The following is a 27,562-nucleotide window of genomic DNA, read 5'->3' on the forward strand; positions in this document are numbered from 1 at the left end:
ATGGTCATTTGAAGGAATCCATAGAAGGGGGTTGGTTGAAATACTGAAATTAGAGTACTGAAAAGCACATTACAGGAACAGACTGTGAGCTGTGGGTAACAGTGGACAGTGGAATAACTGCAAGTCAGCAGTGCAGAGGTCATGTATCACTGTTGGCCTACAGAGATGTTACAGTTAAATTTGCAGATAAACCCAGTCTTCCTTCTGGCAGCAGCTGATGCCTGGCACATTTTGAGATTATGGCACATGAATAAAAAGGCTGGCAAACTGCTGTGCAGAACAGCCTAGCACTAAAGGCACCTCGGAGAAACTAAATTCTGATGAAAGAATAAAATACTGTATATGGAGGGACCAAGGTTTGGAATTAGTATGTGGTAATTCAAACAAGCAAAGATGAGTGGTTATAATAAAAAGGAAAATAAAATTGATTTACATGCCAGGTTAATGGGAGTTATTCCTTTTTATGTTTGGAGAGTACTATTCAAGCCCAAGCAGAACTCACCTGAAATTTTCTATGCTTGGATTTATAACTGTTGTATTGCATTATATTAGGTTTCTTTAGATGTTTCCATAGATTTCCAAAGTGATCATAGTGAATATTTGAGCATTCTCTAAAAACAGAATGAGGCAGAGGTCAGTTAGTTCCAACCTTTTGAATTTTGAAAAATTTTTCCATTTCTGGGTTGTTAAGTTTACAAGTTTGATAAAGTTTGATACAAGTTTGGTAAATAAAAGCTGCTTGTCTAAATAGAACTGTCTTTTTCACGATAGGAACCATCCTCTGTTACTCCATAAACAGTCAATTTCAGTTCTCTCTCAGGTCACCTGTTTCCTTCCCTGCCCACAGCAGGTGCAGTATAGCAGCTTAAGCATCTGCCTCGTTGGTGACATACATGAACCATTGGTCATGAGTTTGAGGTGGAAGTAGTTTTGTGGGCAGAAGCTGCATTTTTCACCATCAACATAACAAAACGTGTTGTGTCCTCATGGGGGTTTGCTTGACCTTCCTCCCTGCCCTCACCCCATAATGAAACCAAAAGTGTGTTTGATGAGGATTATTGAAAAGAAGATTTATGGACCTGTGACATCTATTTAAGATGGATGATAGTATCTCTGCATTAATTTCACATTAGCTGTTGAAGTCTGATTTCTCTGTGCTGTTGCAGGAAGCTGCTGACATTTGGCAGAGTGGCAGAACACGGGGTTTGAGTTGTTTCTCTTTCAGAGTTGCCTGCAGCCTCTTCTCTGCGTGTGCAGGGAGGGAGGCAGCACTGGGGGTGGCTGAGACATTGACTTTTGCCACATGACATGTACTATTAAATTGATTCTTTCAATCAGAAGTTTCAGTGGATTTGTGGAATAGTTTTTATTTACTTTTGGACAGGAATGTATTCATTTGGGTTTTTTTTCTCAGTTTTCTTAAGGAAATGCTTGGAAGTCTTGCATTGCATCAGGTTGTATATTAGCACAATTTTCCTGCTTCATGCATCCAATTGCTAAAACTCAGCTACTTAGGAACAGGAAACCCCTTTGGAATTGCAGTCTGAAGTGTCTAGTCTGTTGTTCCTTGATCACCTTTACAGAGAAATATCGTTTTGAAAATGAAAATTAAGTCTAAGTTTTGAAAACTGAAGTTTGAACACAATTTTTCAAATTGAAAAGAAATTCCAATATCTCTTGTTTACTAAGAAACCTGTTTGGATTTCTGTTTCAATATAAGCTTTAAGATTGTTAAATAGGGCCACTTTTCCTCTGAATTTGTTCAACTGTATCATTTCCATTTGTGCTCAGCAAAAAATACTTGAAAACCTATTCCAAAAGGCAGAGATGAAAGAGTATATTCTGCAGTATTTAGCTGTCCATTTGGGGATCAGGTCACTTTTTTCAGCTTGCTTTTAGCACATGGTAGAAGTGACTACTGTCGAAGAACACAAAATCTGATATATTCCCACAAATTATTTCTGGTTATGTTAATCTCAAGTATTTATTTATATTAGAGCAGGGCCAAACTGTGAAACAGGTGCCTGGAGATTTTTAAAAACATTTATATGTACTTGGAAATTCTAATAGATTTTGTATGAAAACAGATGTTAGTGGATAAATAAGCCTTTTTGTTGTTTACACATATTCCACCAGAAAAATCTGTTTAATCTGTTCTTAATACATTGAGCCTGAAAAACTGAAGGGTTGGGATAAAAGGATCTGTTGGGTCTTTTGTCTGAAATGCACCTACATTTGCTCATCTGTTTGGGGGCTGCTTAGCATTTAGCAGGGGGAAAGTCATTCTTTAGTTCATGTATGAAAATGTGCAATACTTTATATCAATTATTTGCCTGATTGCTGGAAGTGCATTGGAGTGAGGGGGCACTGGCTAGTTCTGGCCTTCACTAATGGGAACATTTCAGAATGTGGATGGTAATTAAAGTACAGAATGCGGAAAATTAGGCCAAAATTGAATAGAAATGAATAAGTATGTGTTCTGTTGTGCAGATGTTGGAAATAGATTATTTTGGATACCTCTTTCTATCTACATCTTATTTGGTTACCGTGTAAAATTCGGTCACACACCATGTAGATTGTTTCTCTTCCCATTACCTTCTCTGTTTTTATGTTGTGATGTATCTGTATAGGTAGTAATTTAGCAAAATATCCTGTCTGCCAGGTGTGGGAACTAGCTGATTGTATTGTAATACCAGATCATTACTTAATTCATATGCAACATAGCCTAGCACATGGAAAGCATTATAAATCTATTTACAGTGTGGCTGGTCTGATGATAACATTGTATTAAATTCCCAGGTGAGGCAATTTAAGCAATTGCTTTGCCATGTGTAGGCCATGGAAATTAACTTCTCATATGCTTTAGTAATAGAAGAACTTCATTGGTATGCTCAGATTAGTGGTACAGCAGAATTCTTACAGTCTGGTTACGTGTACCCTGCTTCACATGTAGAATCATACAGGGGGGTGGTGCTGCAGATCACAGATCTTAATTAGTTTAAGCTGAGTTAATTCATTTCAATTCTAATTTAGCTGGGCTTGCCTATGAACACATTCAGTTCTATTGGGAAATGTTAAGGCTTGGGTCAAGTAGACAGATTGTTTAAAGCCAAATTGCCAGACAGAACTGAGCAAGTGTATCTGTTTGAACAGGGCTTTAAGGAAATCACCCAATCAGTATGCAAAAATCCTGTTCATAAACCAAGAGAGATCTGCCTGGAATCAGAAATTCTTCCTTGTCAGAAGGTCTGGGTACTGTAGTACATTTAAAACAGCCCCTGAAACTTTCTGAGTGCTGAAGTTCTTGTAGAAAGTAGCTTAACCCTTTTGTGTCTCTGTGTTTGGGCACATGCTATGCTCAACTGCAAACACATTCACTGAGCAAAACCACTTGTGTGCTTTGACTTTTTGTCTAGGTATATACAAGAAAATATAAAATACAAGGAAAACTTCTATATGTGACAGAGCTTTGCAGACAAAAAACTGCACACAGAACCTCTTAAACCTATATTGAGCTGCCCAGAAATGCCTTGGATTACAAACTCTGTAAAGCTTCTGTCTTTTCTAGAAACATACATATAAAGTACCAGTAGACAGTGGTAACTGACAACTAAGACTAAAAATGTTGACAATTTCTTGATTTGCCTGGTTAGCTTATGTATAGAAGTCATTAACTATTTATAAAATGCATTATGAATTGGGTTCCTTCAAAATGTAGCAGAGTGTGTGACATTTCCAGCTCAAACTATCATTCTTGCATTTGGCTAAAGTATATATTTATAAACAGCTGATGGTTATGAAATAAAAATAATCATAAAAAAACCTTAATTATTGAGTTCAGACAAGCTGAACTAATATTGATAGTCACATTTTAGAATGTTAACGAATAATACTTTAATAAAAATAAGAATAGTATTTCAAGATATTGATATTTTGGACAAATCCTGAAAGAATAAATGAACACTTTAGTTCAAAGACCTTTCCTTTTATATTATTGATTCATTTGGTAGTGAAACTGTGATCAAAAGTAGTATCAAATTATTTATTGATTATGGCAAAGAGTTCTACCTAATTGTAGTCAAAGCATTATTTCTTTTAATAAAATTTCTGATTTTCAGATCATGACAGATTATTACAATTAAAGAACAATGATACAAATATATTTATTAAGTTCACTGGTGATGATAATAAAGTATTATAAAGGGCCTCTAAAAATTGCATTGCTATTAACATTTATTTCTTTCCCATGAAGTATGTTCTTTTTCCTTTCTCCCATGCAGGCTCTTAAGAATAAGAATGTCATCCAGTTATATCTTTCAAATAAATGATGTCTAATCAAGGACCATTTCAGTCCCTACATATTATTAGGAAGCTTGTTCACGAGAGAACAAGCTCATGAAGCATCATGCTCCTCATCTCAGTCTAATAATGATAAATACGTTCAACACTAACAAGATCAATGGGGCTGAGTCATTTTCTGAAATTGGGAGAAACTGTGCAGTTGAACTACTAGACCTCAAATGAGGTCTTAAGATTGAATCTTAATCAGAAAAGATGATTAGATATTTATTGGTATATATTTGTAATTTCCTTCCTTGTTTGATGTGTATCAAATGAAAATAGGAAAATAATGTAATTGAGCAATCTATGCCAATTTGTTGGCTTTTTGGTGAGAAAAGAGAAAAACAAAACCTATCTCCATATGATATTCTTGCATACTGTGGAGTGTTTTAGTCCCCCATAGTGATGAAATGAATAATTTAAACAGGCAGCTCTGATACCACAGCCTGTTTAAAGGTTCTCATTTCCTTTAATGCTGTAGACTACTTTAGCTTGGTTAGTATGAAACTGTGACAGCTGAGATCTCCAAAAGATTTGGCACAATTCACCTCTTGCCGTGGGTCCGTGGTCCAAGGCTTTTGTCCTTCCTACTTACATGTGTAGCTTTGGGATCTGATGGCAAATGAATCACAAATGTGTAAACATTGTAATGATCATGTTGGTGATAAAGGGGAGCTACACAGCATAAAGAGCTAAAATGTTGTGCTCTGAGGTGGCCCATACAAGGCTTATTTTGCTGCTAGGTCCCTTGCACAAAGGATGACCCACTTCCAAACCTCTTTGTTACTAAGGTGATGAATTTCCCTGTGCTCAGTATAATTTCTAGTGTTCTTTTCCTGTTCCTCAGTCCCAAGCACAAGTTTTGGCATGATGGCCCAAGCAGGGAAGTTTTGATGAGGGATTTATTTTTTCTGAGTTCCCACTGGTAGTCACTATCATGGCAGCATGTGAGGGAGGCCCCCATCAATAAAGGAAGGCCCTACAGCTTAGTTTTTTGTTACTCTTGGGTTTCTTCCTCTGATGAGGTGTAAAAATTACCATAACTACTCCTAAAAAGAAAAAAAAAATAGACAATATGTTCAAAATTCAATCTCTCCTTTAATGGTAAGTGTGAGAATATTAACTGAGTAATAGCCTGTTATTTGGCTAATAGGGAAATTGAAAGCTGGGCTGATGTTCTCATTGTGGGCTTCCCTGTTGCTCCATTGAATCCTGTGCTACATTGCTAATCATCACACACTTGCTTTCCAGTGCTTGGTACTTGATCTAGTTTAGAATCAACATAATTATCAGTTCAAGAGCAAATCTGGTGCTCATAAGCTGTGAATTTACTTAATATCCTGTCTGTCATAATGATCCCATGAATGATAGTGTCAGTTTTGTGGTGTTTCCATGAACTGCTGAAAATCAATGTTTCCTTGTGTTATTTTCTCTCCTTTCTTTCGCCCTTTAATTTCTTATCCTTTCCCAGCAGCCTTAGCAGCATAGAAAATGCTTTTTAATTTTCTACGTCTTTAAATTGAATCAGATACATCACATGTGTGTTGTTCAGGTTTGGTTTTTGGTTTTTTTTTTTTTTTAATATGGGATAAGTTCAATCTTCCTTTCCTGTCTAGTGGCATTGCTGCCATCACTGTTCCATTGCATTGTTTGACCCACTAGCAAGTATTCTTCAGAAAAATGTGTTTGGTTCCTGCACTGGCATTTTTTCAGTGCTTCTGCTATTAGTGTATATTACTTCACGTTACATATCTCAAATTTCACAGAAGCTGCTTTCGTTGCTGCCGTGTTGAGGATGTGTCTGTCTTAGAAATACTATAGTCTGGCCATGCCGATTTGTTAAGGTACAGCAGTTGAAGAACTTTGTAATAACTTTCACTTGCAGATTTTTTTTTTAATCAAATAGGTATCCATTAGGGGGCTCTCGAGGTTTAAGATGATCAGCCTTGATACCAATGGCTCCGGAGCTTTACTTCCTTACCCTTTTTTCTTTTTGTTTTACAGAAAAGGTCACGAATCGCCTACAGTGATGAGGTGCGGAATGAACTCCTAGGGGATGACGGGAATTCCTCAGAGAACCAGGTAGGATGCTAATCAAGAAGCCCTAGTGGGTGGCTGGAGGGTGAAGGAGGTCACTGGCACACTGGGCTTCTCAAGCTGCTCCTTAACAGCATTAGCAACAACTCATGTGGAAGTGATACTGTTTAATGCAAAGCTGGGGTCTTAATCAACTTCAAAATGTTTCTTGGAGATCTTACATTTAACCCTTTAACTTGTGATCACTGTCTGCTATCTCAAAAAAAATCTTTTCTTCTCTTTTCTTTATTATTTAGTACTTAAGAAATAACTTGAAACACGCTGTTTGCCGACAAAGCCAAGGTCTTCACCTCAAACACATGTAAAAGGAATAAAAAAGTACATAATGCAGCTTTGATAATAATGCAGTATAATTAAATCAACACTGGCAGGCAAAACAAATGAAAGTGCGCTCTCAGAATTAGGCAGTATCCCACTCAGTTTCCTTGTGTGATTCCTTCTTTAACCAGATTTTCTCTCCTTGTACCAAAAACACAAGTTGTACTAATAAGAGCATGCTTTCATAGTGCATGTTGCACTAGGATGCAGAGTGCTATCCACCTCTTTTAATGAATGAAAGCTTGATAATCCTGAGGCTTTTTTAAAATCTTGTACCCGTATTGCTGTTCTGCATACAACAGTGAGGATCCTGATAGACTACCAAAAACTGTGACGGCAACGCTTTATTCAGGAGACTTTGACCCACCTGTTAATATTTCTTTTTGGGATGAAACTTGTTTGACATTCCGTCTGAAAGGAGAATATTTCTTTTCTTTCTAAAATTTATGTTAGCCAAGTCTTGTATTTTTTGAGTTAAAAGTTAGCTGAAAGTTTTCCTACCGGTCGTATTTTCTCTTCTGACCAGATAAAATCCACATTATTTTGCTAATGAAAGAAAAAATGGTTTAAATGTTTACTTGATAAATGTGTTATTAAATAAGGAAATGGATCAGAACAATATTCTGAAATTTTTTGTGTCTTCTATGCTCAGTATAGGCTCAGCTCTACTAAGGACAGAAAAAATAAAGTCTTGATGACTTACCTTGTACAAGGACTTACAAAACACAGACCCTATAACCCCAGTCTTATAGACTATTTTAAACATGCTCAGTAAGTTTTAACTCTGTAATAGACTTTAATTCATACATGAATGAAATTAGACAGAGGATACATTATCTCAAGACGTAAGACTGGAGTATAGCAGCTCTGATATCTATGGGAAGACTTAAATTTAAAGGATGTTAATATTTATGTATGATAGAAAGGGGAGATTCCAAAATTTGAGTAAAATAAAGAGGGGATTTTATACCTAAATAATGAATTTATGGAGAAGATTATTTTTGGGAGAAGAGTTTCACAGTCTGAATGTCATGATTGTATATGAAGTCCTGTGAAACTGTTAAGATTCTCATTTTATTTCTCTTAAGGTGCTGCTACTTTTACATTTCAAGAAAAAAATGTGTGAATTCAGACATAAAAGGGCAATTGTGATAAGAAGCTTTACTTATAACAGAATATCTTATGTGTAGGGATAAGATAAAATATTTTATTTTCACTTTTTAAAGAATGTTTAAATAACTGGTTCATGTGAGCTCTTGCTGTGACTGATGGTCTTTTTTCCAAACTTGGTGAAAGAGATATGTTCTTGTCTCAAGGAGCTAAATGATACCTTCAACTATTTGTCAACTTTGGACTTTTTCTTCCAAATAACCACTATTTAAATGGAAGAAAAATTTGTGTGCTGAAGGACTCTTGCATACTTTTTTAGATAATCAAAATCCTTTTCTATAGCCCAACTTGAAATTATTACCTCTGTACCTTTTGAAGTTCTTCATTCCTTTATTGAAAAATATAATGAAATAGCATAAAGGAGTCACCTAATTTCTTTTAAATATGTGAATGCCATGATTTTTAAAAGAAATTATTTATTGTGTTGTTTCAATAATAAATATCACATTCTCTTTTTCCTATTAAATGTCTTTATTTATACCTGTACTTATATACATGTAGATATGGGTGCAAGCAGATAGTGCAAAAACTTCAGTTGGTATTGAGCTTATTAGAATGTATAGCTTTCAAAATCAAGTGTAGGTTTGGGTCCTTACCAGACACTGAACATGAGATATTGTCATGTTTAACTCAGTAACCCCAGGTTTAATATGCTTTCACTCCTATACATTATTATATCAGTAGAAAACTTGGAGTAAATGATGAAAGAATGCTCAGGTATAACTTAAAGCCATGTAAAATATTTGAAGATGTTTAAAATGCTTGCTTTTGTTTTGTCTCATGGAAACAAATATAGGTACGTGGACTGATTCTGACCCTAATATTTTAGGATTTTTACTTCTCAATCAGTTTGAATTTGGTTCAATAAGTTTAACTGGAAAATGGTGGGTCTGTTTTCCCCAATTCAGTTCAGCTGTGAAAAGGGATAGAAAGGATTCCTTTTCTGACAGAAGAGGGGCTGAAAAAACTTGCCAGCTCAGAATTGCTCCTGTACCAAACCATGAAAATTGGTTAAATCTGCCAATAGAAATACTGACTACCTGGGTAGTCAGGGTTGTTACCCAGAGGCAGACAAGAGATATGAGTTGTTGGTCTCTGTCATTGTGATAAACATTTGCATGATGTTTTTGGTGGTGAGAGAAGACAAAAGGAACTTAATGCTTGCTGGCTAGTATGACCATATTAAAAAGCTACAAATAAAACAGATCATTATTGGAAAACTAAATTATCTGGATCTTTTCCTCATTCAGCTTCTCTTTTTTCAGTTGAGTTTCAAAGGTATAATTACAGCAGACCACAGCTAAGTTATAAGCTGTAATGAATAGGATGGTAGGTATGAATTTCCAGTTGTTCTCTCAGGAAGAAAGATTGAGGTACAAAGAACAGATTGAAGAATAGGTAATGGTGATTTTCCTTTTGTCTTCATTTTCCCAGCATTTCTCCCAAAAGTGGCAGCCATTGTGTCTAGATGATGCTCAGAATAACTTGGAATACGGTTCCTTTCTAATGGTTAAACCAAAATTTAACAGATTTTACCAGACAGGGGCATTTCCTGTAAGAAGTTGTAAGAAATATATAATTCTGCTATTGAAAGGTTCTTTTGAAATAAGTGCAGTTTGTTTTCATGAGACAGGTGCTCTTAATGATCCTAGAGTTCACTGAAGTCATTGCTTGGCATACGTTAATTTCTTCTTAATTTGAATTATGTGAATGTAGTCAGATGAGGCATTCAGAGGATGAAAATCAAGAAATGTCCCTTCTTGCATCAAAAAAATAAAGTTTCACCTTACAAACCCAATCCCAAAAAACTACTGTGTGCATTAGGTTATTATTTGTTTTCCAAGAGTGGTCTTAAACAGGCTGTTGCTTTCAAGTCTTGTTTGTCGTCTTGGCCACCAACATTTAGCAAATCCCTTGAAAGTTTTGAGTTTTTCAGTGCAGTGATACACTACCTAAAGTTGTAGCTTCACTTTAATAATAATAGAACTGTTTTATGTAGCAAGTCATGTTTTTGAGGGAGTATATGTTGGGTTAAATCAGAAACTTCTCTCGACTGAAATTATGTGAACTTCAGTATTATCAACTTTTTTGAGGTGTAATGGTGTCCCTTTCTCTTTTGCGGCTATGTTCATTAGTAGGTTTAAATAAATTCACATTGGGTTAGACTGCATATCCGTATGCCCATACATTCTATATGATTCATGGTGAACAAATATTTTGTGTCTACTTAATTTCTGACTACAAAGTTGTGATAATATTAGATTTGGGCTTGCTGTGCATAAAGTGTGTCAAACTTCAGCTACAGACCAGGGGGTGAAGTTGGTCAATTTAATTCGCCAAGATCTAAAGAAGGTCGGTATCATTTCATATAGCCCTGGCAGAGCAGATCATTACCAGACACAAATCTGTTCGTTACATGCCGAGGGTTTATAGCAAAATAAATAGACTGTCATCATAAGTTCAGAAAATTGTGTGTTCGACCCACGATAATGTGTAAAGGGCGTTTAATAGAGTTCAGCATTTATTCGTTATCTATATGCGGACAGAGACGGCGGTGGCGTTATCAGCTTTTTAAAAAAAATTCGGTAGTTTTGCATCACGTGACGAGCCTCGCGGCCACACGCGTGCGTGCACACACACACACACACACTCTCACTCACATCCTATCTCACTCCCTTGCTCTCTGTGGTGCAGTTTTGATTTTAGTCACAGCAGAAGGCTAAGCCACAAGAGATTCCACTGGTTCAAACCAGCGTAAACCAGATTTTTTTTTTTTTTTTTAGCCTACAAAGGAACAGATTACCTCTTGTATCGAATTCTGTATTGCAAAAAAAAAAAAAAAAAGAAAAAGAAAAAAAATCTTTGTTGTTTCAAAAATACGCTGATTATCATAACCTAAAATGGTGGCTGTGCATGGCTTAATGCTGTTTACAGTTCAGGAGTGAGCATAGTAAAAATAATGTTTCAAAACAGAAATGTAAAGGTAACACATTTTCATCAAGAGCATTGTTAAATGGGGGAAAAATACATCTTTTGTTAATTTGAATGAATATCTTTCAGCCAATGTTAAAAAAATCCCAACCCTCTCCCATTACTTAGCTTAGCTGCAAATCCCATGCAGAGCTTAAATTCAGCCATGCAGCACAAACAAGATAGAACATTTTTGTTTGGGACCTATTGAAAAAACAAATGTGCAGCATTTTAAAACTCTCATTGACTATAGCAGGGTGGCATGCCCGGACGGGCTCTGTTGCGGGAGAGTCGTTTTAAACTTTGGCCCTTTAAGTATCATAGTCAACTGAAGAATGGTGGCCTCAGAAAGAAAAGATAGCTATGTGATCAACTCCCAGATCGTCTCTTTCTAAAGAGCCTTAATGTTTGCCTTTTTGGGGGAAAAAGGGGGGGAAGAGCTGGAGAAAGAGACCAATTTATGATAGGCCAAGCACTTGAATTTAAGCGCTGGTTTGCCCAGCAGTGCGGTTTCCTTTATACCAAATTGTAGCTAAGTTCCTTTAGCTGGGTGCAGAAGAGCTGGCCCGGTTCAGCTTGGGGTGGTGTAGGAGCCCCCCTAATTACATCTCATTAGAGCTCTTGTCCCTTTTGGTAACGGGGTGAGGCAGACCTTCAGTTTTAGACGAGCCATATGAGACAATAGAGAATAATGGAGGTTCTTTTGTTTCCTTCATGCTGGTGAGACTTTATTAGTAGTAAACATTCTCAGCTTACACGTGTTGAAAATTAGTGTTATGAAACTGTAGGTGAAGTATCAGCATAAACTGAGATAATTGTGTAGCTGTAGTAATTTCGAACTGGAATCGGTGAGAGAACTGTAATTTTTTTATAAAGGGCCATTCTTGTGCAGATATTTGTTGTGAGTAATTATACATTTTGTTCCAGTACAAATAATTTATCTATCTCTCTAAGGGGCGAGTATATTACAACATAGCTTGATAATCAGGCTGGGATTGTATTTAGTTTTATAGTAAAGCTGCCAGAGCAATATTATTTGTGATAGATTTCATTGATTTACAAGCATAAATAAATAAATGTAAATTTATATACTATATAAGCATACACACACACCCTGTGTGTGTGTGTGTGTGTATATACACACACTGTATAGTGGTCTGGATCAAGAATCTGGAATGGGTCTTTTCTGAGGGAAATATGTTTCATGTTGTTCCCTATTCCTTTGTCTATTTTTAAATATGCTATTCAATAAATCATAGTTCTGAGACATTTAACTAAGCTGCTTCATTTTTTTTACCTGGCAGAAACCCTCAAAAGGAGGTTCAAAAATAAAATTAAATAATATAGGTACAGTAGAACTCAGGTATATAAAAATTGAAATACTGAAATACATGCTATAAAGATGCAGTCATCTATTAATAAGTTAGATCTGCTAGTAAAATAAGAAATCAGTTGTCACAACTAAAATATACAGAAAACATTCTGAAAACTTGTATATACAAAACCACTTCAGCTGTACAATCTTCGAAGAGAGGAATAGTAAACTTGTTTTTTTCTTTATAATATAGACTTCTATGAAGTCATTCCCCTTTATTTCATGATGGTGTCTTAGATGTGGTTTAAAAGAGAATTTCACACTATTCTCTTTGTTTAATGTGACAGTGTGAGAAAGTGATCTTTATTCGTTCAAAAAACTCTGCATGTAGTCTATGTTTAGGTTCTTTTAATGTGTTTGTCTGTGATTTTTAAATGCTAAACATGTAAACAGATAAATTGTCAATGTTAATTCTGTATCCTGTCACACAACTGATCTTTCTTTCCTGCCATTTCTTTCCTTTTTATCTTTTTTGTGCGTTCATGTTGCAGTTGATAAAATTACGTGAAGAGGTGAGTACTTTCTTGCTTTTTGTTGTCTAGCTTTCCCTTTAAAGCTGAGTTTCTAAATCTGAAGTAGATCTTTTTGTTCATTGTTGCAGGGAAATCTACACAAAGCAAAAATATTGATTACATTGCTTTAAAATATTCACTTTTGTGCCTCTTTTTCCCTAATAATTGTATACTTACATAGGAATCTCTAGATCAATCCTTAGAAATTAACATTCTTTGATAGTGGAATTTTTTTAAAAGGCACTAGAAAAAGAAGGGTGGAAAAAAACTCTATTATTTGATCTCTCCAAGAATACCATGATCAAATCAGGTACAGTAATAATCATGTTTGCATCACAAAATCTTTGATAGGGAAAGTACATTTATACACTGGTATTGAAAGTGAAAGCATTGCTTTAGTAAAAACCTTTGCTGAAACATTTTTAAAATTACACGGTATTTCACAGTGGTTTGAGTTTGGTGTGAGGTATTTAAATAGCTTATGTATTATACTGGATATTGTACACCCACTGAAAATACAGTACAGGTAGAGAGACCTACACACATATCAATATTTATTATTTATTTGTGAGTGCTGTAGATCTGTAGGTGTAACACTAGAGATCAGTATTCCAGAACACCTTTCTTTCAGTTATAAAATTACTCATAAATATTTAGAAAGAAGCCTGTTTCAATGGTCAGTTTCTCAAATGTTTTGGTATATTTTATGAAATTAATCTCTGCTTTGGCTTACTGTTGTAGCAAAGCAGGTATTTGAACTGCTATTTTTTTTTATTTCCTAGTAGCCACTGAAAAGAAGGGCTGTGTAAAGTCAAGTTTACTTACAGGTCAGATTTCTGAAGGATTTCATACGGAAAGCTTGGACCAGTGAAGTATTTGAATAAATATATTTAGAAGCACAAATATTTTAACATCACTTATTTGTCTGGTATCTTCTTTGTGGAACATGTGTGCCCAGTAATGTATCAGTAATACATACTGAACTCTGCAGAAAAGGATTGTGAGTTTTAGAAATGGTGATGACAAAGAATTGTAAAGTAACCAGATTAAGGACAATTACAGAGAATTCTTAAAAACAGGTAGGTATTTGTGATACAAAGATTCTTCACTAGTTCCCCAAATGCTTTATTTCCCCCCTCTTCTCATAGAGCTGATATTAATATGTAAAAGCTACAGAGTAAAAGAGTTAACAAAAAAAATTAAATAAAATAAACATGTAATCACATGAAAGCCTTCCCACCACTGCTGAGCTCCCCTCCCCAATAGTCTCAGTATTTAAACAGATGACAGTGTTGTTGCAAGGGTTTGTATAGCCTGATTTCTGAGGTTTTTCAGAAGAACAAGGTTCATTTTCTCATCCCTTTAACAGCACCTGCATGTCTGCTCCTTGCTTTTGCAAAGAGTGCAGTAGGATCATTTTTGTTTGCAAACATAAGACTATAGTTTTATAAAGATTCCTAATTTTTAAATTTACTCTGGAAATTTAATTATATGTAAAGAACAAAGCTGCTGCTTATCTGATTTTCTTTTTGAAATAGCTGTAAATATAAGTAAGAATATTCAGGGTGTTATTGCCAAGGGCTACAACTTGGTAACTATATTGAACTCAGTTACACCTTTTGGATTTTATAAATCCTCTGTGTTAGCCACCTAAAAAAATGGACATTGCTTCTGGTAATTTTTTTTTTCTTTTCCTTGCTAGCTTCATAAGTTACTTTTTCCTTTCTCTGCATATGGTGAAATCAGCAGAAAATAAAGTAATAAATCCCTTTATTTAGTTTGCCTTGAACAAAATTGTGCTAGTAGATAGAAAAACAATTTAAAACCCAATTGTTGGCATTCTGTTCTCTGCATGTAAGTACCCACTCAGTGTTGGATGGGTTGTAAATGCTATGGTGTTTTTCTATCCAATGCAAAATGCACATTAAAGTTTAAATGAAGGCTAGTACAGTGACTCAGGCATAATTCTTAACTCGTCACAGAATGAAACATCAAGGCATCCCCAATTATAGTTCTCCTAAGGAGGTATGAAGTGATCTTAAAAGAAATTGTGGTTTGCCATACTGTTTGTTAAAAAAACCTGTGCTTCCTCTCATTACAAGGCTCTCTTCTCGCACGCTTGCCGTACACAGGCTTCCATGGAGGCTGTGTCGCTCTGTCTTTTGAGCTCCTGAGATCTCAGTTTGAATCCAGCCCACATGGAATGACTAAATCTCTAGTGATAGCATGCCACTTTGCAAAACTTCCTTATATAACTCCAGATAGAAGCTGTTTCTGAAGCTGCGAGACAGACTGAATCACCTCACTACCCTCCTCACAGAGTGCAGGGGATACTGTGGGAGAAGGAATTTGGGGAGGGGTGGGGAGCAGTTGAAAACATCAGCTGCTGCTACAGGGCATTGATTTCATGTCCAAAGGACAGGGTGCCTCCAAATCCAAACAATGTAAATGACGCCACCCTTAATAATAAAATTAGGTTTTGTTATAGAATGCCTTGGGTGGAAAGGCTCTGAAATCAAGTTAAGAAACGGCTCTGAGTTAGTGTTAGCACCGAGTTCACAGGGCTTTAGTATTCTAATTGCTCGCAGTAAGACTGAACTGGGGTGGCAATTTATTTTATTTAAATGTGGCTTAAATGGTATAGAAAAATATACAGTCAAGTGCTAATTCTTTGTTGGGTAGCTCTTTCACCTTGTGATGTGAAATCTGATTATTTCCCCCTCTCTCCCTTAACATTGTGGGATGGTGTTTTCATTTCCCGTATATAGCCCTGAACATCTGTTCTGTGCTCAGTGTTCTACTCCTTGTGCTCACTCCCAGCCTTTGGTGGTTTTTTAAGTATCTCCTCTCTAACTTTTAGGATTCTTACCCTCTGAACTCCTTCTTTTTCTGCCCCACACCTCCCACCCTCTTCCCCTTCTACTTTTCTTTCTTAAGAGACATCTATGTGAGTGTTAGGTTTCTGAGGGTTTTTGCAAAGTTTAAAATACTTAACACTAGTTCAATATCATTTGGAGGGGTACTATTTGGAGAAAGGCACCACACTATTTTTTTCTTCTAATGGGCAATGAAGAGGAACCAGCAGATGTTATGAAAAGATGCCTTTTAAAAAATAATAATTAAGCAAAATTAACACTAATTATCTAGATTGACCATGAGTACTAAGAACATGCACCACTCTAGTTACTGTCATGATTTCAATTAAAGCATTGTAGCTTTTGGTTTTAAATTTTATTAAGTGCTTGCACTGATTATTTTTTTCTTGGTGGCCTGCCCCCCATGAATGCAAAAGCCTTTTTTGCAATTTTCTCTTAACCTATCCACTGTGTATTAGACAAGTCTATTAATTATTATAGACTGTTATTGCAGCTTTCCTGACCTTCACATTGGGTCCTATCTATGCTGATCTAAATGCATTGTTTTAATGATTTCCAAAAAAAGAAAAAGAGAGGGGAAAAAAAAAAAAAGAAAAAAAATTCAAGGCAAGCTTTGATGTGGCTTTAGCTGCCTCGATCGTCTGGCCGCATCTCAGAGATGTGTCACCTATGCCGGGAGGGAATAGGGAAATCACGTTTTGAATGGTAATGATAACATACTAATCACTTCCTTTCTTTGAAGATAGAAGCGAGATATTCTGTCAGCATCCCTGGCTGCTAGAGCTTGGAGGCACTGGTCTAGGTGTATTAGCTTAAGTGTGCATGTCAATACAGCTTGCATCTCCCAAGATCCATAGGGGCTCATTAGAGCAAGGTAGATCGTTTCGGTAGACAGCCACTCAGATAATATGTATGGCACCTCCTTTTTTTATTATTATTAGAAAGCATTTCTTCCATTTTAAAATGACATCTGTCAACAAGGCAGAGTTGTAGGGAATATTTTTTGACAAATATCCAAAATGTGGTTTTTGGGTAAAGAAGTATTTGGAAAGGTGTGTGTGATTAGTGGGAGGGAGAGGGGGTGGCTTATATTTTTTTGATGACTTGATTAGAGCTGGTCCAGGATGAAATTTTGAAAGGAAATGGGCTTACATGGTGAAATATTGGTGTTTTGGATGGAGGAAAAACTAATGAAAATAATAATTTTGCTTTTTCACCATTATGGACTCCCCAACTAAAAATGCATCAAAAGATGCACTTTTACCACTGTTTATTGTTATATATGGTAAATATGTTATGTTATAAATATGTTATGTTATGTTATAAATGGGCAAATGACTTCTGGGAAAAAAAATTATACCTGCATCTGTGTATATTATTTATATATTCACATATATTTAGGCATAAGAGATGTAAATCAAGAAACCAGTGTTTTGTTTCTACATCTTTTTACATCAAACAGTCTGAAGAATATTCATGCTGTTCAGTATTCTGTATGAATAGCTTGTTGTTTTCTCACCTCACTTGAGCAGTACACATAAAGGAAATATATCCTCTGCTGAAAATTAAGTTCTTATTAAAAACTATCACTTGCATTTAAAGTGATGGTTTCATCAAACTGTAGTTGAATAGAAATCATGGGTGCTTGCATGCATATGTCACAGAGAAATCTATTTTGAAAATACTCTTCAGACAGGTTTCCCACGTAATAGTTGCATTCTGATTTGTGGGTTCATGTAAGATGAGTGAAGCACATATTCCATGTTTCAAAACAAAAATGATTGGTACATATAATTATGATTGATCATAGAACCTGCCCCTTCCAGTGGTCCTTGTAACAGACAGTTCCATAAAATATATGTGGATATTTTTATGTTTTGGAATATGAAAGCACAATTAAAAAGGGGGAGAGAACATTGTAGGCTGCTGCCTGATTTTTTTTCTCTCTCTTCCCTTTTCTTTTTCAGAGGGCACATCTGCTCGATAACACAGAGAGGCTGGAAAGGTCATCTCGGAGACTAGAGGCTGGATACCAAATAGCAGTGGAAACCGGTAAGAATTCTGAGAGTGAGCAAATTGTCTTGCTTATGCACAGCAGTCTTCACAACACATGACATTTCAGGGAAACTTCAAAGGCGAAACAGAGACAGCAGCCCGAGATGTGGTTTACATATTGGGGAGACAATTGGGAGCTTATTTGCGCTTATCTTTTTTCAAGTTAAAAGGCATGACATCTACTGAAAACAGTTCCTGAGGTTTAAAAGTATACATCTGAAAAGAGATGGAATACTTCGTCTAAATTCTACATTTGTCTTAATATGCAGTTACATGTTGTCAGTTTACCCACCCGCAATGATTGCTAGCACACACTGCAGACTCCAGTTGTTTTTGTCTTTTCTTTCATTCATATATGTAAAAAATTTCATTTTAGTCAATGTATAAGATATTAACTACACTTGATATATAATAAGGTTATCAGCTCAATTTTCTCGCAATGAGTTTAGTGACTGATTGTGCAGCTGTTTCTGTGCAATGAAAGAAGTAAACAAATCACATCCCTAAATATACAGATGGAATAAAATTAATGGAGAAGGCTAAACTGCAGCACAGTTATTGAATTAGTGGTGTTTTTAATTGACTAAAACTTTTCAGTTTGTTTTTTCAAAACATTTTTTCTAAGTTTTAGCAATTTCTAGTGGATTTTTTTTTAAACCAGCAATAGTTAAGCCTTCAAAGTCTAATCCCCTTAAAAAAAGCTTGTGCAAAGTTGAAGAAAGTTTCAGAAAATATATGTTTGAGCCATGAATAATTTTCTGGCAGAGAGTCCTGATTAATTGATACATATCCAGAATTTTTTTAGAATTCAAACCTTATAAGAGGTAAATTGAGTTAAACCCTTATAGAGTTAAATATGGCTATGCTGAATAAATGGTATTACTAAAGTGTCTACATTTTAATTATTGTGGGCTTAGAGCTGTGCATAATAATGAAATGGATGTATGGAACATACAGTGCAGAATTTGGAGGGGACAAGGATTCTTTTGTGCCAGAGGATGGCATATTATATAGACAGACATATGGTAGCAATTAAATTTGCTTTCCTGCAGATTTTCTATAAATGGTCAATAACTTGTTTTTAGAAGGACTATTTTAAACTTGTCAAAAATGGTTCCTGATCTGCTTTACTTGAGCCTGGATCTTTCACAAAGAAGCAGTATATAAAAATTCAGACTGATCCTTTTGTGGAGGAGATGTCTTATATCCTTTTTTACTCCATGTGGAATTTGTTTTATGGAGATGATGATCATGTTAACTTCGGTTGCATATCTCCATGGTGATTTCTGAGAAATATGGTTGGAGTGCAAATGTATATTTATATGGAAACAGTGTCTTTCAGTATCAAAACCAGGTGAAACTGCATTGAATTCCATAGAATTCACTAATTCACCCCATCTTTGTGTCCATCTCTACTTTTTATCTCATGCACAGAGAGAGAGAGATATATAATTCTTGTTCCCAAAACTCTGTGAAGACTAGGAGTGGAGTGATATTATATGATTTCTTAATATTAAATAATTTTGAGACAATGACTTTGGAAATATTGACTTCATTGTAATGTAGATTTTTTTCCAAAGGTTTTTATAGAAACTGATGATTTTTTAATCCTGGCATGGACCACAATGATTCTAGGTATATATAATCCAGTGCAACAAAAGAACTTAGTTTTGGAAGTATTTTTGGTTGCTCTCTGTTGAGGTCTCCCAATAAAATAAAACATTTTCAGTTCTTTAAGCAGACTGCTCAGATCATGTCTTGCCTTTTTTATTACTTCTATTGCATAAAGAGCTTCTCTACACAGCACTGGTGAGGCCACTTCTGTAGTGCTGTTTCTAGATCTGGGCTCCCCTGTACAAGAAAAGCATTGACATACTGTAGTGAGTCCAGAAAAGGACCATGAACAGGTTTAAGGGACTGGAGCATCCTTCATGTGAGGAGAAGCTGAGAAAGCAAACAGTGTTCTGTGTGGAGAAGAGAAGGCTCTGCAGGACCTTGTCAGTGTGTACAAATGGCTGATGGGGTGGAATGAGGAAGAGGGAGCCAGACTCCTCTCAGTAATATCCAGTGACAGGACAAGAGGCACAAATTATAACCTGTGAAATTCCATCAGAGCATGATGATTTTGTACTTTGGTAATGGCCAAACGGTGAAATAGGTAGCTCAGACTGATTGTCAACTCTTCATCTCAGAAGATACTCAAAATAAATCTTGACTCTGGGTGACCCTAGGGCAGAGTGTTGGACAAGGTGATCTCAAGAAGTCCCTTTGTGCCTCAGCCATTCTGTGGTTCTGTGAGGTGGATGTGACAAGCCTTAAATATCTATTCTACTTTATTTATGTGGTGTCTTTTCACAATTATGGATATGTAAGTTGCATACTGTAATGAAGCTGGATGATTTTCACTTCTGGAATAAGTCACATTTGGGTCTTTTTTATTACCTTAATCAGCAAAAATACATATACTATTTTAACCTGCCCCTGTGATCATCTAGGGATTAATCTGACATCACATAACTAATTTTATGCAATTTCACATTACAATTCCTGAAACTTACCATGATAAATTAGAAGCTTTTTTCCTGTTTGCATCTCTAAATTGATAAGCCCTTTCATCTTATGTACAGTTGTTCATACAAGCTGAGATCTGTTGGAAGGTCTGACTTCCTTCTTTGAGCGGTGTCATTGATTCATGCCTTCAGTGGTGTCTGAACAGGATGCCACTTATGTCACCATCTCTAAGGCAGTCCAGCATTGTCAGGCTTTCATAGTTCGTCTGCTGTTATTTGTTGATGCTGAGGATGTTTAAATCTATGCAGAAACCTCCTGAAGGACTACGCAAAGCCTTTAGTATCTGGCAACCAGTTTTGGAGTACTCAAGGCCCGCTGTAAGCAGAAGAACTTTATTCTAAACATTTGTGTGGGTATGTTGCAAATTTAACAGGTGTTTGAGGAGCTGATTCGGTACACTTGGGAGTTAATCAGAGCATTTGCTTTTAAGTTGCCTGAATTTTATGGCAAAAACATGACAAAAATCTCTCAAGACATAAAGAGAAACCATCAGGTGTTTGAATCTCGAAGGTCTCCATTGTTTGTCCCAAGTAGGGGAAGTTTTTAATAATGGCTGATTACACTACAAAGTGCACTCATCTGCTTTTTAAATTCAAAACACTGTTTTAAAGAATATTTATTTTTGTTATTTTTGTGGATTTATGTTATAATCTGCTTTGCTTGTGACAAAGAGACAAGTAGGCATAGAATAAGTAGGCATTTCCAACACCACACATTATTTGCAACTCTGCAACTCAATTTTCTTAATTTCAGGCCACTTAATCTGACCATACAGCCTCAGAATATGAGAAAGCAATTTTCATGCATTTCTAAAACTTGTTCTCAGTCAAAAGGAGAGCTCACCAAATTAATCCTGATTAATCACAAAATTCTTCCTGGTTTTGAGGGGGCTTAATTCTATTCCCCATGCTCAGATTACCACAGTACCAAAATGCATTCTAGAACTTCCTTATTTTGTCTGCAGAATGTAGCACAGTAAGATATACCCTTTTTTGTTGAGTCTTAGATATGTTTGCACAGACAGGAATATTTTCAATGAAGAATAGTTGAAAATGCTTCATTCATCTTCAGTAATAAAATTGGCATGGAAATGTAAAACGCTGTCAAGGAGGAGAAGAGCACACCTTGTTGTAGTGGACCATTGTGCTTTCAGTTGAGTTGCTTTCACTAAGTTCTTCTCAACTGCCAGATATTTTCTGGGGAAAAAAAAAAAAAAAGTGGTGTTTATATAATGTAGGTTTCACCTTGTCTCAAGACAATGTGTGAGAGAGAGAGAGATCCAACCATTAAATGCTGTCCAGGATTTCAGGGGAAACTATGTTGCAAGTATTTACTTTCTTTCTTTCATCACCCTAAGCTATGTCTATAGCTTTCAGTAATTTGAGAAGTGTTGAGCTTGTCTCTATGAGTGATGATTATTGGATATTATGCTGTGGCTCTGAATCTCTCTGAAATATCTGTGCTGCTAGAAGAGTTTGTGGATAATATATCTATTCTTTGTACTTAATCTTAAAATTTTGTTTTGGCTTCTATTTTCATATCCCTTTTGTAGCATGTAAACATGGTATTTTAGAAGTTAAGAAATCAAAGGAAGAAAAAGTCTCCTGTTCCATATACAGGAGAAACTTTAGGTTGCTTAAAATTATCATTTCTTTCAATCCTCCTTACTCATTGGGAATCTCAGGAGTATCTAACTCTGAGACAGTTAAAGGAGAAATATCTCTCAGCAAGGGACACAACAGCTTATTTTCCACCCTTGTGTGACATGACTACTTCTTGTTACTGAGGGATCCAAGCAAATTCCAGTAGCTTTCACCTGTTGTAATGAGCTACAGTCAAACTTCCTTTTCTGGACTAAGCCATAATTACATAATGTAATGTTGTGACCTACAGGCAGATGGTCAGACCCACCTCAAAGCCATGGCAGCCTACTTGCTGGAAAGCAAATAGGAATCTCTTTAGACAAAGATGTGTGTTTGCTTATTTATGAAATAATATTAATTATTGTCTTATCTGGATGCAGCACTGAGTGAAAGTGCAGTGAACGGATCAGTGGAAGTATGTTAACAAATGTTTTATAAGGCGGGAGGCTTCAAGTTCAATGACTTTAGCATGAGAAGGGAACTGTTTTAACAGTTAACTCCAGGAGGTGTCCTGCCAGATATGAGTAATGGAATTTGATGCACAACCACATTGTCCACAGCAGCATGTCACAGATTTGGATTTCTCATTCTTTTACTGATGGAACAATCTGAATCTCCAAGCAGCTGCCCTGAAGGACCTTCTCCCTCCATATTTCTTGGGGTGGTTGTGCTGGTCAGGTGTCATAAATGAGATGCTCACCAGAACTGTCGTAACATGTGTGAAACCATTAGAATTAAAATAAGTATATTGACCAATCTGTTTCCATTCCATTACAGTTGCAAGAGCTGGAGTTTACTTTACTACAATAGAATTTAAAAGTGTTTGCTCGGCTTTAAAAAACTTCAAATGGCTCTAATATGTAATGTTAATTTAACAAAATAACAAATCCTAATGTTCATACATATAGAGCTGCATTAGACTAGTAGAACAATTGCTGTTTCTTCTTTGTAATTTTGTATGCTTAGTAATTTACTTGAATTAGTTAATATCTCTTGGACCTACACACTCCTGTTCTGTCTTCAGGCGCATGCATGTTCTGAGCTCCAAATAACTAAGAGTATGGAAATGGAAACCAAGTTTTGAAAATCAGGACCTTGCTTCTAGTGCCCTTTGGTTTAAATAAAAAAGGCTATTCCTGTCCTAGATATTTACACTTAATATCTACCTATTTCATCTCTAATGAATTATTCATACATGTATATGTGAATACTGTGTGTAAAACCTTTCATTAGAGAAAGAGGGCTTCTGAGTTTTGGAGCATATACCAATATCTCCTCTTCAGGTGTTTCTTTGATATGCCAGAACATCTTTCTACTGAAATCTTAATCCAAAGTTTCTATAGTGAAATGAGTTTTTATGCAGTTTCCAGTCACCATCAGAGAGAGCTTTTTCATGATCCCTGTTTCTTCTGCTAGCAGCAGTATTTCATGTTTCATATATAATTTTTTTTCTTTTCTGGCTGATTTCTATTAAAATCTGTTTATTGTTTCAGAAATTCATTTTGAAGTGGCATATTGCATTCCTACATCTGTAAGCCCTCTGCCCTTCTTCATAGTCTGGGCTTTAAAGTGGTGAGGAGAAAGAAATAGGGAGAGATTTTTGTTTCTGGGGATGTCAGTCCTCGGGAGTATCCCAGCTGCACGGTCATGGGGGGAATCATGTTTGGGTTGTGCTGCTGCTTTGTAATAAACAGTCAGAAGCAGCATTGACAGGGCATGGAGAGACCAGACTACTCAGTTTCCATTCCTTAGTGCTTTACCATGCAGTTGTTGATACCAGGGAAGGGCTTTTTACACCTTCGCTTTGAATATTTCCTGCTGGTTCCTTGCTTGTCCAGTCACCGAGCTGCTCCCTATTGCCACCTCCTCCCTCCTGACCCTCCCTCTCACCATCCTTCCCAGCTCTGACCTTCTCAATTCTAGCTCTTTAATACCCTTTCTCTGTATTCAGATACTCCTTTGCATTAATTCAAATTCTGGCACCATCCCAATTTTCCTTAGCTCTGGGAAGGATTTGATTCAGCAGCAGTATGGGCCTTGCACCTTTGTGGTCATGAAAAGTTTATCCAGTAACTCACCCAGTGTTGTCTACTGGTTTTCAAAGTCTGTTTCCTCTGCTCCATGGCTCTCTGCATTTCCATGTGTTGTTTCAAATGCAGGATATAGATTATTTTGGTATTTTCTTAAATTTTAAAATACATAAAGTACGGAAATTGGGCATTTTCATTAATTGAGAGTACTGCCCTCTAACTGCTTTCCAACTACTTTTTTTTTTTAAGAGATGAGGAAACACTTTATAGAGTTGTAAGACCATTTCTGTTAAAAGATTATCTTGTGGTATTCAGCACCTTTCAACTGGATTTCCAATAAAAAGAGGTCTTATCTTTCACCTCAGTAGGTTTGGAATTATATCATTAATGCAGCATATAAGGAATGTCAAATCTGTTCAGTAGTACAGATTTGCTAAGTTACAGTAGAAAAAAATAGTGATCCAAATTTGACCTTTTTGCCCTCTGTTTTGGAAGAGGTCACAGGTTAGTTTACATGTGTAGGAATTTGTTATTGTACCACACATCATGAGACAACTTAGCTTCAGTCTTGTTAGGAACTTGCATCCAATTGAAGTTTGCTTAAGACTGATTTTTGGATGAGCAAACAATACAATAACCTTATAAAGATGCATTATTATATGTAATAGAAACATAATTTTAGGAGTTTTTATTCCATGCTAGAATGATGAAAACATTTTTTTTCAGTTATCAGAAACTTTAAGTACTTCCCATGTGTGTGCCAGACAAAAGGCTAAAATCTGTATATGTTTTCACAAATACCTTGCATTTATCATAGGATACCTGTGAATAACATTCATATCTGAATTATAAGCTGAACTCAGGAGATGACATTAAAGCATTATTTTACAGGCCCCCTATTGGACCACCTCTACTGTGTAGACTGTTGTATAGGAAATAACCTCTAACTGAATCAGAGAAAACAGTATTTCAGCATAATTTTTTGGTGCTGACCCTCTGTCTTTAATGTATTTATTCGTATAAGATGGTGTTTATTGATGAATGTATTCACTGTAGCTTGTTCCTAAGTTTGTAGTAAAGCTTTTGAAGACTTTTTTGTCCTAATAAGAATGTGAGGATTTCAGGTCAAGGTATATGGCTAGTTTTTGGTCTGAACTTACACTACCTGCTTCTTTCAATTTTGAAATTATTTAGCCTCAGGGAGCTTTCCTCTCTGTGATAACATTTCAGAGTTTGTTGTCTGGTTCTGAGCAGGTAAGGCAAATAAAAGAAAGAAGGATAAAAATAAAAAGATATTTTGAGCAGTATCTGTTGTTTCTAGCAATGTGAGTAAACTCTCCAAACCACCTTGGTTTGAGAAAGAGATAATGGAAAAGACCAAAGCCACCAGTTGAGGCTTCCATATATAGGAGTTGTTTTCTTCACATATATGTTTATATTCTCTTTTGTTATCTGTTTACGCTCTCAGCCACCTAGCTTAGGTGTCTCCCAGAGATGTCAGAATTTCATCTAACATTTCTTGTCCAGAAAACCCATTTCAACAGGTGGACAAAAAATGTCAAATCAAGCAAGTAAAGGTTCAACTTGTATAGGCCTGAGAAGACCTCTTGATCAGGTTGCATATTCTCCCTGAGGAAAATGAGTTCTAGAAAACTTGTGCAGAAAGTTTGAGATAGTTGGGAACTGCTGGTTAATCTTTAATGGGTAGGACTCAAATTCTGATATATTGTCCCTAAACACTGTTCCCATTTACTTATGATTTATTCTCTCTCTCTCCCATCCCATATACCACTAGCACTCCTTTTGAACTTTCACCAAGTGAAAAGGAATTGATTCCAAGTGATACTGGCTTGGCAGTGACAGTCAGTCTGTTGCAACTTTTGAAAGAGCACAGCTGAATGGAATTACAAGTCCACCTTTTGACCTTCAAATATATTAATACACTGCTAATTTAATGACTTCATTTGGTGAGTTCATTCTCCACAGAACATCAGCTGTATATTTTATTAAAAAACCAGACTTTGGTGAATTGGAATTTCTGGTATTCAAGTAAATAACCTGATTTTCAATAGTTTTTAACAGATTTTTTGCTACATAGGCATGGCTGAATTTGCACAGCATGAGGTCTTGCTTGGCAAAGACTTCTTATATTACAACTTACATCAAGAGGGAAAGTTGATGAGCTTAGACTTGACAAAGCTCACCTGTGTTTTGCAGATATTTTTATATTTCTTGTTTGAAGCTTTCTTCCTCTGCTTCCTGATAGGCTAACATTGTTTTCCTCCAAATGCACTAAAGAATGAAGTTTAGCAATAAAAAAATATATCTGTACTGAGCATGCTTTTCTGGTAAAGCCACTATAAAAAGGGTTTTCCTGGTAGAACGTCTTAGGACTAAAGAGTTACAGTTACACAGATTTTTTTTTGGGTAGAAATACAGGGGCAGGGAGGAGAAGCCCAAACTTGTATGTCCTGAAACAGGACATACAAGCACAGAATGGGAAAACATCGTTCTATCACAGTGTGGAATGATGGAAGAGCACCTTATCTGGGTATTTCTTGATACAGTTAAAGTCACACCATACTACTGTATGATAATGATTTTATTATAGTGCTGATAGAGTTTATTTTTGTCAGTAATTACTGACATTTATGGTCCAAAAAAATTATCCGTGTGTTGCATGAGCAACAGTCAGGTTTGAGAAGTGCTGAACATTGTGGAACCTTAGTCCAGTTGCAGTTGAAATGTCAGCTTGTGTAATGTGTGTCAGATGAGGACATAACCTCTAATTTGTGCAAGTACTGCCGACCATCCAAGTCTCTATTTTTAAATCAAAACTTAGACTCAGGAGTTCCATGTTGGAAGCTGTTTACTGACTGGCTTGATTTCATCCTGTCAGTGTGAGTGGAACTGCTGATCTTCAGTACCACTCATCTCTCTGAACAGCCAGTATGAACCAGCACTGTGATTTTCTTTGAGCTGTTACAGTCTTATTTTGAGAAACTATTTCTGGTTATTGGCTACTAGCTGTTGTGAGGAACTGTAGACCAACAAAATTGTAGTTCATTGTTTTGAGAATACAAATTCACTATTTTACATCAGTCACAGACCACTTATGCACATCTGTATATTCTTGTTTCTCTGTATTTTTTTCATAGGTTTTCTTCTGTGATTTTGTGTCCCTTCCATATTTTGCAAACTTTTTCCTTGCTCCTAATTCCAAGTATCAGCTGTCTGTCACGTTGTGGTTCTTTTTCTGCCAGTTTCTCTTTATGTCATCATATTTTGCTATCTCCAAAAATGTAAATGTAAATTTTGATATGGAATTTTATATTCTTGGCCTAATCCTAACAAATGTAATATGCTGTCATGGTTATAAACATGCCCAGTTATTGGCAGAGCATAAATATTTACATATTAAATTGCAAGTGTGTGTGGGCACATGCACATTGGTTGACACATTGATGTGCATGCTGGGGAAGAATCAGAACCATAGAAAATGCTGAGTTGGAAGGGATCCATAAGAGTCATGAAGTTCATCAGCCACAACTCCTGGCCTGCACAGGACAATCCCAAGAATCACACCCTGTTCCTGAATGCATTG

At 36.1% G+C, this 27,562-nt stretch overlaps 1 protein-coding gene across 5 annotated transcripts in view; it reads left to right on the forward strand.

Annotated features, from left to right (window-relative positions):
- The window catches only part of VTI1A (vesicle transport through interaction with t-SNAREs 1A), a 267,060-nt gene that overhangs the window by 44,076 nt on the left and 195,422 nt on the right, over nt 1-27,562 (forward strand). For 3 of the 5 annotated variants that reach the window (XM_038140471.1, XM_038140469.1, XM_038140473.1), the window contains exons 4-6: nt 6,346-6,423; nt 12,763-12,783; nt 17,627-17,711. In XM_038140471.1, coding sequence (XP_037996399.1) covers nt 6,346-6,423; nt 12,763-12,783; nt 17,627-17,711 — 184 coding nt within the window. The remainder of the gene's footprint in view (nt 1-6,345; nt 6,424-12,762; nt 12,784-17,626; nt 17,712-27,562) is intronic. The other 2 variants (XM_038140472.1, XM_038140470.1) reach the window with 1 other exon arrangement.

The sequence above is a fragment of the Motacilla alba genome, chromosome 6, assembly GCF_015832195.1.
Source record: "Motacilla alba alba isolate MOTALB_02 chromosome 6, Motacilla_alba_V1.0_pri, whole genome shotgun sequence".
Classification (NCBI taxonomy): domain Eukaryota; kingdom Metazoa; phylum Chordata; class Aves; order Passeriformes; family Motacillidae; genus Motacilla; species Motacilla alba.